General features: G+C 41.2%; 1 protein-coding gene across 2 annotated transcripts in view; it reads right to left on the bottom strand.

Annotated features, from left to right (window-relative positions):
• The window catches only part of FGD6 (FYVE, RhoGEF and PH domain containing 6), a 109484-nt gene that overhangs the window by 32326 nt on the left and 64025 nt on the right, over positions 1 to 13133 (bottom strand). For both annotated transcript variants that reach the window (XM_027107214.1, XM_027107215.1), the window contains exons 6-8: positions 12266 to 12417; positions 10909 to 11065; positions 8940 to 9027 (exon numbers count right to left, since the gene is read on the bottom strand). In XM_027107214.1, the coding sequence (XP_026963015.1) occupies positions 8940 to 9027; positions 10909 to 11065; positions 12266 to 12417 (397 nt within the window). The remainder of the gene's footprint in view (positions 1 to 8939; positions 9028 to 10908; positions 11066 to 12265; positions 12418 to 13133) is intronic.

Below are 13133 nucleotides of genomic sequence, written 5' to 3' on the forward strand. Positions count from 1 at the left end.
ACGAGGGAATTCCCTGGAACAGTTCCTGATGTGAGCCCATGATTCTGACACATACTAAGAGGGAAACTCTTTGGCAACAGAGTCAGCTTGCTAGATCTTTGGCAAGGCCCGTTCCAGCAACAGAGGCATTCGGTTACTTGCAGGGAATCCGAGTCAAATCTATACTGAGAATTGGAAAAAGAATGGCTTTGCAGTAATGTCTATGAGTAGAATTCAGAGGGTCTTTATTTCAGGCCAATTGGTTTCCTCTTAATCTTACGAATTCTATTCTGTAACTTCAAAAATTACTCCGAGACAAGAGCCATAGGATTCACCACATTCCCAGAGGGATTCTGGCTTAAACTTAAAAAGGTTAAGAACACTTGTTTTATACAGAAAGTGAGATTACATTTAAAAGCTATAATTTAATAGAACAAGCAGATAAAATGTGCTTACCTCTTATATCCTGAAGTCTTTCTGTAGTATTAAAATACTTCATGGACATAATTTATTACATATCATCTCTCAAAATACCTTATTCACAACTATGATTAAAAATGAATTGCAACAGAACAAGAGCTGAGCTAATTATCACCCTCCCATTTTACATGGACGGAGCTGCTTTATATCAGGGACTTTGGGTTCCTCAGAAAATAAATTCTTTGGCTGGTGTCCAGGACAGTCTCACCTTTCATCAAGTTCTGCTCTAGAGAAAGTGTAAGAATGATTTTAGCCTATGGTTTTCAAACAAACACTTGCTAACCAGAAGTTTGAATTTTCAGAAGCAAAAGTTTCAATTTTCAGGAAGGGATTTTTAAAAGTCATGCATTAATTTGATTCTGATCTTTTGTCAAATCTGCTTATTAGCCTGTTCATAACTCAAATTTATAGCTTCAGAACAGAACAGATGTTTTTAATATCCCATTTTCTACCAACATGGGAAATCCTGGATTTCTAAAACCTAGAGGGAGTTAATGCCATCCCAGACTAAAGGCAAAGATTATAGGAAAAGTAATATAATATGTTGTTAAAGTCACTTATAAATATTTTGAACAAGATCAAAGAAACTACCTGATCCAAATTTAATCAAAGTTCAAAAGCCTTTCTTCCCCTCTGCAAATACAAAAATGGAAAAAATACTTCAGAGAAATTTTTAAATTATATTTTTCATTATATTTTCTCCACTATGATCCCCACTGATTCACCTTGTTTCAACACCAATGTAGTAGCTTTCCACAAATAAAAGGCTTTTCACTGAAAAACTTATAATACATATAACACACAAAAAAGACAATAAAAAACAAAAACAAAAAAACCCCACCTAACAAAAAAACACCAACCCTAAAAGGATATATGATAGTCATCCCTGGATGGTAGAAGATGAACTTTGTTTTTTTATAATATGTAACATATTTTTTATAGGCACAAAAGATCCCTTCAAAAAAAAAAAAAAAAGTGACCCCTACAAAAATAAATCCTCAGAATATTCTCACTCAAACAAGTGACCAGGAACTTCCCTGGTGGCACAGTGGATAAGACTACGTGTTCCCAATGCAGGGGGCCTGGGTTCGACCCCTGGCCAGGGAACTATATCCCACATGCATGCTGCAACTAAGAGTTTGCATGCCGCAACTAAGGAGCCCGCCTGCCACAACTAAGGAGCCCACGAGCTGCAACTAAGGAGCCTGTGTGCTGCAACTAAGACCTGGTGCAACCAAATAAATAAATAAATGAATTAATTAATTTAAAAAAATACCAGGGACTTCCCTGGTGGTGCAGTTGTTGAAAATCCGCCTGATAATGCAGGAGACTCGGGTTCGAGCCCTGCTCCAGGAAGATCCCACATGTCGTGGAGCAACTAAGCCTGTGCGCCACGACTACTGAGCCTGAGCTCTAGAGCCCGTGAGCCACAACTACTGAGCCTGCGTGCCACAACTACTGAAGTCCGCGTGCCCAGAACCCGTGCTCTGCAACAAGAGAAGCCACCGCAAGGAGAAGCCCGTGCACCGCAATGAAGAGCAGCCCCCGCTCACCGCAACTAGAGAAAGCCTGCGTGCAGCAACGAAGACCCAATGCAGCCAAAAATAAGTAAATAAATATTAAAAAAAAAAAAAAAAAAGAAGACCTGGAGGAAAAGAAATGGGTTAAACTTAAAAAAAAAAAGGTGACCAGATCAATATAAATTTTAGGAACTGAGAAGAGGAAGAGCTGGGAGGGACCCTGAGGGGTTGGGTGTGGCCCCAAAGAGTAGGACTGTAAGCTCCATAAGGGCAGGGACCACCACTGTGTTGTCTGCCAGTGTATACAGGTGCCCAGCTCAGCGCCAGCCTGTATCAATACTGGTTGAATGAGTAGGTGATTGATTAATGGAGGTGAGAATCTGGCCTTGAAAGTCAGGTTTCAGGAGAGGGTAAGAAAATGAATGCAGCTAAAACAAAGGAAAATAAGGTTTGGGCAATTCTTTGGTTATACAGAACAGGTTTATAATTGTGGTCTTTATACTGTGGATAAATCATTTTTTTTTCTAAAGTAAGATTTAACTTTTCAGAGCAGTTTTACATTTATAGCAAAATTGAGGGTAAGGTATGAAGACTTCCCATACATCTCCTGCCCCCACAAATGCACAGCCTCCCCCGTCATCAACATACCCCATCAGGGTGGTCCATTTGTTACAATGGATGAACCTACACTGACACATTATGATCACCCACAATCCACAGTTTACATTAGAGTTCATTCTTGGTGTTGTACATTCTGTGGGTCTGGATAAATGTGTAATGACATGTATCCATCATTATGGTAGGATAAGCAGGTTCTCAACTTTCCTAATAAGCAGAATAAAACTATATCTGTGGCCTTCCCTGGTGGCGCAGTGGTTGAGAGTCCGCCTGCCGATGCAGGGGACACGGGTTTGTGCCCCAGTCCGGGAAGATCCCACATGCCACGGAGCGGCTAGGCCCGTAAGCCATGGCCGCTGAGCCTGCGCGTCCGGAGCCTGTGCTCCGCAATGGGAGAGGCCACAACGGTGAGAGGCCCGCGTACCACACACACACACACAAAAAAGTATATCTGTGAAATGATAGAAAACATATACACAGTTATCCCTTGGTATCTGCGGGGGATTAGTTCCAGCACTCCTCTCAGATACCAGGATCTGTGGGTGCTCAATTCCCTTATATAAAGTGGTGTAGTACAGTCAGCCCTCCCTATCCATAGGTTCCGAATCTGCTGATATCAAGGGCCAACTGTAGGGTCTCTGGCCCTGGTTCCTTGCACAGAGCTCCCCAAATCTTTGTAATTTTCTGAGAGATAAGAGCACTAGGAGTGGGACTCCCCTGGTGGCGCAGAGGTTAAGAATCTGCCTGCCAATGCAGGGGACATGGGTTCGAGCCCTGGTCCGGGAAGATCCCACATGCTGCGGAGCAACTAAGCCTGTGTGCCACAGCTACTGAGCCTGCACTCTAGAGCCCGCAAGCCACAACTACTGAAGCCTGCGTGCCACAACTACTGAAGCCCACATGCCTAGAGCCCGTGCTCCGCAACAAGAGAACCCACCGCAATGAGAAGCCCATGCACTGCAACAAAGACCCAATGCAGCCAAAAATAAATAAATAAATAAATTTATTAAAAAATATCATAGCAAAAATTCATTTAAAAAAAAGGGCAGTAGGTGCATCTTTTGTTCTAATATCTGGTCTTTGACCCTAGTTCTGACACAAAGCCGCCTTGGAATTTCCTAAGTGACAGTAGTGTCCTTTGTTATAATGAGGTGACTCTTGGTTGGCTCCTAGATGGGGACTGGTCACCACAAAGACCAAGCCATGATTAAAAGCTTAAAACTTTCAGCCCTACTCTCCATCCTCCAGGAAGGGGAGAGGTGCTAGAAGTGGAGTTAATGATGGGTCATGCTTACGTGATGAATCCTCTATAAAACCCCCAGAATACAGGGTTTGGTGAGGTTCTAGGGAGCTAGTGTGCCCAGAGAGGGCATGGGAGTTCCACCCCCCATACCTTGCCCTATGTATCTCTTCCATATGAAGTTCATTTTTATCTTTTAGCATACCCTTTTATAATAAACTAGTAAGCGTAAACAGGTGTTCCCCTGAGTTCTGTGAGCCATTCCAGAAAACTTTCAAATCCAAGGAGAAAGCCATGGGAACCGAGATTTACAGTCGGTCGGTCAGAAATATAGGTTACAGCCTGGGACTTGCGAATGGCATCTGAAGTTTGGAAGGGTCAGGCTTGTGGAACTGAGCCCACTATCTCCAGGTAGACAGTGTCAGAATTGAATTGAATTATAGGACACGTAGCTGGTGTTGAAGAGAGTCACTTGGTGTGGGAAAAAACCTATATATCTGGGGTCAGAAGTGTTGAGCGTGGTAGTGTGAGAGCAAAGTGGAGACATGGGAGGAGTGTGTTTTTTCTATGGTCTTCTTGGAAGCGGGCGTGATAAAGGGAGCATGACCAATAGGAAGATATTGCCACAACTTGGCGTGAGTTTAGAAAGGCCTGGCCTGGAGCATAACAAGGGAAATGGAAAGGGCAGGAAGCAGAAGCAGAGGAAAACTAGTCAGCAGATCGTATGATGGAGGAAAGACAAGGAAAGAGAAGCATTTTAGTCCTTTCCACAGTTTTGTTTCTGGGTAACTGGAAGAGTGTTTTTACTCTTAAAAGCAATTTTTCAATCCATCCATCCATCAAATGTTCACAGGCATCACTGCATAGGGGTTCTCAACCTCATAAAAAGGAACAACGTTTACTTCCCTAAGCCTTTCAGTTTACTGAGTCCCTGTTATGTGCCAGAATCTATGCAGACACTGAGTTAGGATAAAAAAAGATAGACTCTACCCTGAACTGATGAGGAGGAAGGAAATAAGCAGTGGTAAAAAATTAATGCTGCTCCTTTAGCAGCATCTGTTCACTTTTTAAAAATTGCTCCCTCACTACTGCCTCAAGATCCCCCTTTGTCCTAACTTCACATAGGATGTGGGCCCCACACAGATTGAAAGATCTGGCCAGATCCACTGCTCTTAGGTGGCCAAAATAAAGGTAAAATTTACAAGTTTTTCCTGCTTAAATTAAGTAAATCACTTTCTTTACTACTTAAAAAGAAACAATTCTAATCTTAAGCATTTCATTATGCAACATACACATTTTCTTTGATCCTATTTTGAGCTGAGCTTAAAAAAATATTACCAAGAATTCAGTTGGAAATTTTTTACTACAACGAAGGAAGAAATAGCCTAAGTAAAATACCCACTGGAAACTCATATTAGGTCCTGAAGAAAACACTGCAGACAATAGGATGCTTGTTTGAACAGTAGGGGCAGGACTGCTGTATCTGGGGATTTCCACCTACCTTTCTCTAAAGGACTCCAAAAGAAACTATCTTACCTTATCTGTACTTCATCCCTGCATTTCTCAATCTTCCCTTCCCAAGAAGCCAAGGTGGGCACAAACCTACTTATATCAAGCCAGGTAGGAATCCCTTTCTCTGCCTGAAACTCAATAAATCGAAGTTGTCAGGAGTTGCCTGAAATAATCTCACTCTTTCTCTCTGTTCCTGTATACTCTGTGCCCCTGGAATTATTCCAAATTCTAAAATGGAAATAAAAGTATCAAGACTTCCCTCACAAGGTTGTGTGGAGGATTAAATCATTGAGCTTGTTTATCCAAAGATGAGGATCCAGAGTTAATTCACATGTTTGAACAGATGCAAACCTAAGACTTAAAATCCAACTTCTAAAAATCTAAGTGCGTAGATAGGGGCACTTTGATAACAAAAGTAGAAATATCTTGCAGAGTATAGAGAAATCAGAACACAACAAAAAGGAGTATTGGAAAATAAGAGTTTTAAATAAAAATACGTATAAAAGGGCTTCCCTGGTGATGCAGTGGTTGAGAGTCCGCCTGCCGATGCAGGGGACATGGGTTCGTGCCCCGGTCTGGGAGGATCCCACATGCCACGCGGAGCGGCTGGGCCCGTGAGCCGTGGCCACTGGGCCTGTGTGTCTGGAGCCTGTGCTCCGCAATGGGAGAGGGCACAGCAGTGAGAGGCCCGCATACCACACACACACACAAAAAAACAAAAAACATATAAAACAAACTTTTGGTACCAACCCCCATATGTCCTTAGGATTATATGACCACAGGTGCTTCAACTAATAGACACTAGTTGTGTTGCTGGGGCAAGACACTTCACCTCTCTGGAGGAGAGACTCTCTGAAATTCTCTCTCTCAATGTTGTCCTTTAATTAAGCTACAGATATTCTGGTTAAAGGGATGTTTTAAATGTAGCTTAAAACCAACCAAAATTATTTCCTAAGCAGCTTCCAAGCTATCCCAAAGGGACCCAGATATACTGGGGTGCACTAAATTATTAATTATTAATTAAAAGACTCACTCCTTGACCTCAAAGAGTTTATAATCAAATTAAGGAATCAGGGCTTCCCTGGTGGCGCAGTGGTTGACAGTCCGCCTGCCAATGCAGGGGACACAGGTTTGTGCCCCAGTCCGGGAAGATCCCACATGTCGTGGAGCGGCTGGGCCCGTGAGCCATGGCAGCTGAGCCTGCGTGTTCGGGGCCTGTGCTCCGCAACGGGAGAGGCCACACAGTGAGAGGCCCGCATACCGCAAAAAAAAAATTAAGGAATCAACATTGAAGTCATATAAATATTAGCAAATTCACAAGGCATCAAATAAATATTTACTAAGTCACACTGCACCAATACAAAGGGTTAAGGAGAACTGGAGTAATCAGAGATGGCTTTGGAGGTAATGGTGGACTTCAGGTCAGGTGGAGGAAGGGAAGAATTTGAATCAATGGAAGAAATGGCATAGAATGAATCGTCAGTTATTGCTTTACAAAGTCTATGTTCTTTCTTCAACTTTAGTCCTGACTTTGTAACCTTGAACAAATAAATCCACTAAGGGTCTGCTATATATAAAGTATGGTACATCATTTAAATAATGGAGATTTTCCAAGTTAAGGGTGGGGAGGGCTTTGAGATTAAAGAAGACAAAGCTCAAAACTAACCCCAAGCTCACATCATGTTGGTTATAAAACAAATGAAATCTGTTCTCTTAAAGAGAATTTTTAAAACTTGCCATTGCTATTGTACCATTAATCAATTAAAATCAAACTCAGTATGAAACCTACATTAAACACATGTGTAACTCTTTTACTTAGATCAGTCACAGTGTGGGAAAAAAAATATTTTTACATGAAAATTTCAGAACCTTGCTCCATCCTTCTCTCATTTGAAACCATAGTCTTTTGCCACTAAAAACAGTACTTAATTCGATAGCTGTAGAAATAGCCTAAGCCATTCAATAGCTCATTTATGATACAGCATTGAATTTATCTAGCAAAAACACAACACATGCATGGGCACTTCCTTTTGCCCTGTGTAGTCTAAATCTCTGCCAAATGCAGAGGAAAGAAAGTACAGATGGACAGGATATCCTCAAATTATGTGGTTTGCCTATGTCATTCCAGAGAGAAATCTAGTGCCTGATTCACAGTTAGAAATTCAAATTAAGTAGAAATACCCAGGGTAGCCAGTCCTGGGGCTGAAAGGCAGGCCTTCCTCATCAGCAGTTCACTAGGCAAGCTTGGAAGGTATGAAGGCTTCCAGAATTCACCTACCTCATTCAGTATAGCTCTTGGCTTAAGAGAAAGTGATTAAGGATTAAAGCCGGGGTGCCACTGCTTAAGAACACTAATAGGAACCAAGTACCTCAAAATCTATTTACATAAAATTACAACTGATTGAATTTAGAGTGGTAGTGGCATTTGAATATTCTTGTGCATTTGGACACAATTCTTCAATTCTTTATTTATTTATCTAGATACTTATCTATCTATTTTGGCCATGCCGTGCACCATCTATCTAGCTATCCATTTATTTATTTAGGCCATGCCGTGCAGCCTGCAGGATCTTAGTCCCCCAACCAGGGATCAAACCTGTGCCCCCTGCATTGGAAGTGCAAAGTCTTAACCACTGGACCACCAGGGAAGTCCTTGACATAGTTCTTAATGCACATTATATATGTATATTAAGTCACTGCATATCCAGTCCATCTCGGCAAATACCACAGAGGACCTAGTAGTAGTATGTGTTAGATACTATGTTTGGTACTGAGACTATACTCGCTTTTCATGATGCCAGACCACTCAATCGCTATAAGCCTGTTATTTCATCTATGTAAATAATATTGTGATATATGCATAGCTATGGTGAAGACTTAAAGACCCAATGAATATAAAGTCCTGAGCACAGTGTGTGCCTTCACTCAAATCATAGCTTTCTTTTTCTTTTTTTAACTATTACAGTGGTAAACTAGACACACAGTCCTGTAATCCTGAAGCTCCAGTAGAAGATACAGACAATGACCAGACATAATGACAATCATGATGATAAGGATATGGATACTACAATAATAGCAGCTAATACTTATTTAGAACTTACTATGACCAAGGCACTATTCTAAGCACATAGCTCATCAATCAATCCTTATAACAACCCTTTGAAGTAAGTAACTAGAGGGCCATGGTAGTTGATATACAAATATGTGGGAGTGACCCTCTAAACCTCATTCTTTTTTGTTTTTTTTTTTTTTTAAACCTCATTCTTGAGTGGCTGGGAAAGTACCTTCTTGGAATTAATAATATTAACCAGGTAAAACGACACAGCATTGTGGGGCTGAGACCGTAAAAGAAGTTCTGAGCAAAAGGAATTAACACATATGAATGCCTAGAGCAGAGAATGCACATGGATGACCAAAGAACTAAAGAAGTTCAGTGCCGGCAATGTCTACGTGAGGCTGCCAGCAATGTATAAATTCATGTGTTAGGAAAATAGGCTACCGGATAGAAAAAGAGAGGTGTTCTTAGGAAAGGCAGGGTCTCCTAAGAATGACAGGAGTTGCTTGGTTGGTAATCTGCCAGAGAAGCCCACCTGTTAGCAGCAGCCTGTACTGGGGGATCCTCTGAACCGGCTTGAGCAGGTAGTGCTTGAGGGCCAGATTAGCACAGCGTGGGCTCATCTGAAAGGAAAAGGCATCCGAAGTAAACACACGCATTTTCCTAAGAAGCAAGGGACCCAGATCCAAGTGCTCGGGAAGCCGAACTTTAAATAGCCAGCAACTCTGGGATTCGTGGAGAAGCTCCCTTCAAGGCACAGCTCCTATGCTGAGTGGGAAACCAGAACCACTCACCATGGAGTCTACACCCTCTTGTAGATACATCTCTGAAAGCACTGACTCATTGGGAAATTCACAGCCCTCTCGCAGAAGGTGGAGGGTGGAGGCTGCAGTCTGAGTTGTAGGCCAATCAGAGGCAGCAGCTACCACTTAGAAAAGCATCTACCAATGTATTCATGAACATACACCAACCCAACAACCAAGAAGGAAATGCCTGGCCCCCAAAATAAGGTGGCAGAAATAAAACTACTGGGAACTGGATTCAAATAACCATCAGAGCCTATCATCAATATACTCATAATAACAATAGCTGGTGCTGGGGAGAATGCAGAAATTAAGGACAATGTGAAAAGCAGCCTTGCTAAGCAAACCTCGTCTTATAAGCCTGAAGAATGTAAACTTTCTCAGATGAATGGCTACAAAACACAGCCCCCAAATCACACTGTATATGGGAACATTTGATTCTGGAAACCTTTCGACTTGACCACAAGGACATTTGATTCTGCCGAAAGTTTTTTTCTTAGTATGTACAACAGATACTGGTGCCCATTCCTGAGCCTCTCCTCCTATCTCCAATAAAGGTATTTACTGTGGGGTGACATCAAAATGGCCAAGTGAAAATGTCCCTGCCTTCTAAGATGTCCTGGTGTTCTTACACAGCTCAAGTGGGAAGAAAAGAGTTTTTTCAAATATGATGGTTCTATCTTTTTCTAAATATGTACATCCAGGGTCTGGTATGTAGAATAATTATGAAAGTATAATGACAATGCATGTTAAGAAAGCATCGAGGGACTCCCCTGGTGGCACAGTGGTTAAGAATCCGCCTACCAATGCGGGGGACACGGGTTCGAGCCCTGGTCCAGGAAGATCCCACATGCCGCGGAACAGCTAAGCCCGTGTGACACAACTACTGAGGCCGTGTGCCACAACTACTGAAGCCCACGTGCCTAGAGCCCATACCCAGTAACAAGAGAAGCCCGCACACCATAACTAAGAGTAGCTCCCACTCGCCGCAACTAGAGAAAGCTCACGCATAGCAAAGAGGACCCAATACAGCCAAAAATAAAAATAAATAAATACACTTATTTTAAAAAAAGAAAAAAGAAATGAGAAGTAATGAGACATAAGCTTTAAAAAAAAAAAAAAGGGCTTCTCTGGTGGCACAGTGGTTGAGAGTCCGCCTGCCGATGCAGGGGACATGGGTTCATGCCCTGGTCTGGGAAGATCCCACATGCCGCGGAGCGGCTGGGCCCATGAGCCATGGCCGCTGAGCCTGTGCGTCCGGAGCCTGTGCTCCGCAACGGGATAAGCCGCAACAGTGAGAGGCCCGCGTACCACAAAAAAAAAAAAAAAAAAAAAGCATCGATCATGCAAGCATCATTAGATATTAGACAGCTAACTTTCTCCGTCACGTTTTCTTTTGCTGCCAAGGCAACAGAACAACTCACTGGACACTGATGAAAACCTGGGTCAATTATCAGTTGCCATAGCTGTATGTACCACACTTCCATTCTTAATATCAATAGCATGAAGACTTCAGAAGAAAGGAAAAGAGGGAAGAAAAGACGACAAATGATTTTCAAGTTTAATTACCGTACAAATTAGAAATCAGTCATATCTTAATACTACTAAAACTTTTCTAGTTTGCTGTAACTGGAATTCACTAATATTTTTAGTTTCAAAACAGAGAAATGGTAGCAAAACAGAGGACGGTAGCAAAAATACCTCAAATTCTCTAACAACAGCAGCAAAACCTGGGTTTTTCTTGTACTGCTCATCCAACAAAGCTATATTCTTATCAAATTCCTTGATATATGTGGAATACATTTTTAGATATGGTCCCTTCTTTACAAAGATATCAGCAATTCTTTGTTGTTCCGTCCTAAGGATAGAGAAGAGATAGACAAAAACAGAAAAAGAGTCATTACGGTATCCAAAACATATCCAATGATGAGCAGAGCCCCATTTCCAAGCCATCAACTTACCTTTTTTTTCCTCTTCTTGTAAGAAATATCCCCAAATGCCCACTCTTTCCCATTTCCATTATTGCTACCATTAATTACATCTTGCCTGGACTCTGCCAGTCCTCTGACTGGTCTCCCTGCTTTCACCATCTCATGCTTCTGCACAGCCAGAGACTGTTCAGAAAATTCAGATGAACTTTTAAGATAACTTTTTATAAGAGTAATGATAAAGTATGGACAGGAAAACACTTTTTAATTATGTTTTATTTTATCATGCTTTTAAAAAATAGCTTTTAATCATTCCTCAGCCCTTAAACTCTGTGTAATTTTATACTTAGGATGCAGCTAATTATTAATCACTATTTAGCATATTTTCCCAACATGCAGAAGCAAGATATCTGCAAAACAGGCAGAGGTATTTTCCTGGATTATGTATAAAGAAAGCTTAGAGGGAAATTTTCATCATTTTTATCATGAAAGTAGATGATACACTATGTTGTTATTTTGGGTTCCCCACGGACTTCAACAATAAATTCAATCCCCCTAGACCAAACTGTACACATTTCCAAAGATGTCACCAAAGTTTCTGTTACTGTCTAAAGACCAGTAAAAGCAGTTAACCTTTGGTATTCTTTTCCTGTTCTAAAATCTACAACATCTGCAATGATGTCATATATGTGTAAATTTTCTAAACCAAATAACAAATCTTCCTATTATCTCGGTGAATGCCCTCCTTTCCAAAATGCCGTTTCCTGGCTCGAAGCTCCAAAAAGATAGATGAGACATTTAAAAATGTTTCCAATGTGAATACATCAACTAAAGTCTCCCAATTTCAAAAATCCTGATTATAAAGGTCACCTATAGAAAGTTAAATTGGCTGACTATAGGCCCTTCCTGCTTTTGAGGCAACATTGCCAAAGAATTTAAAAATTTAGAGTACCGAGCTAGGTGCAACAGAGAATTCTGGCCATCCGAAGTGATCAAGCCACAGGTAACTGCCAAGAAAACTCAATATACTGAAAAAACACAATGTCAGGAACAATGCCTCTGTCATACGCAGGGCCCTTATGGCCTCATCTAAACTTGGAAACTGGGAAAGCTGGTCAGTCCATTTTTACCAGTTCAACATTCTTTCCTCCAGTTCCTTCAGGAGATCCCGATTGAGCTCGTACAGCTGAGGCAAGTAGTATAGGATCTGATTTAGGATCCGGTCCTCAATCACTGGTTTCCCAAGTTGCCTGGAAGCATGGGCTACTGCATCCCGGAAATCCTGTTACAGTTCAGAGGAGGAAAAACAATATACATACGTATGTAACTTAATAAAAAGCTTTTTCCCCAGTCACTCTCTTCCCTAAAACAATATAAACTGCAAATTGTATTTCCCACGAAGAACTCAAATTGAAAAGTACCCACTTCCTCCTATCCCACTTACTTGGATAGGACACACACACACACACACACACAAAATGGCTGGGGTGGATATTTGGTTTTAAAACAGACTGTGATATTTCTCTTAAATCTTTTAGTTTGATCTCCAAACTTAGTAATTATACTAAGGGGGTATCTGGAAATTGTACTGCAACTCTAAGTAGTCCTTAAAATTATTCCAATACTACTATATGAACAAAATCCATTTATTTTAAAACTCTCCAGATCTTAATTTTATTTTGGAAGTGTCCCTTTGTCCACTTTCAGTAATTATTTCCCAAATGCTGGAGCATTCTAAGTGAGGCATGTGGAGGGTAGTGCATTCTTGATAATCAGAGAATACTGGATCCAAGCCCTTACTCCTAGAATACTGTGTTTGTTTGAGCTAGCTCCATTTTCCTCATCTGTTACATGGGTTATGAGACTTTAATTAGATACTGCACACAAAGCTTCTTACAATGTATTTGACACACAGAATCAACAAAACATTTTAACTCTGGACCTTAAACTCTTTCCTCCCTCTATCCAACCTCCCCATAAATTCACCAGAATCTATAC

Source organism: Aethalodelphis obliquidens, unplaced genomic scaffold, assembly GCF_003676395.1.
Source record: "Aethalodelphis obliquidens isolate GAN/ISIS:26980383/991018 unplaced genomic scaffold, ASM367639v1 scaffold8, whole genome shotgun sequence".
Taxonomy (NCBI): domain Eukaryota; kingdom Metazoa; phylum Chordata; class Mammalia; order Artiodactyla; family Delphinidae; genus Aethalodelphis; species Aethalodelphis obliquidens.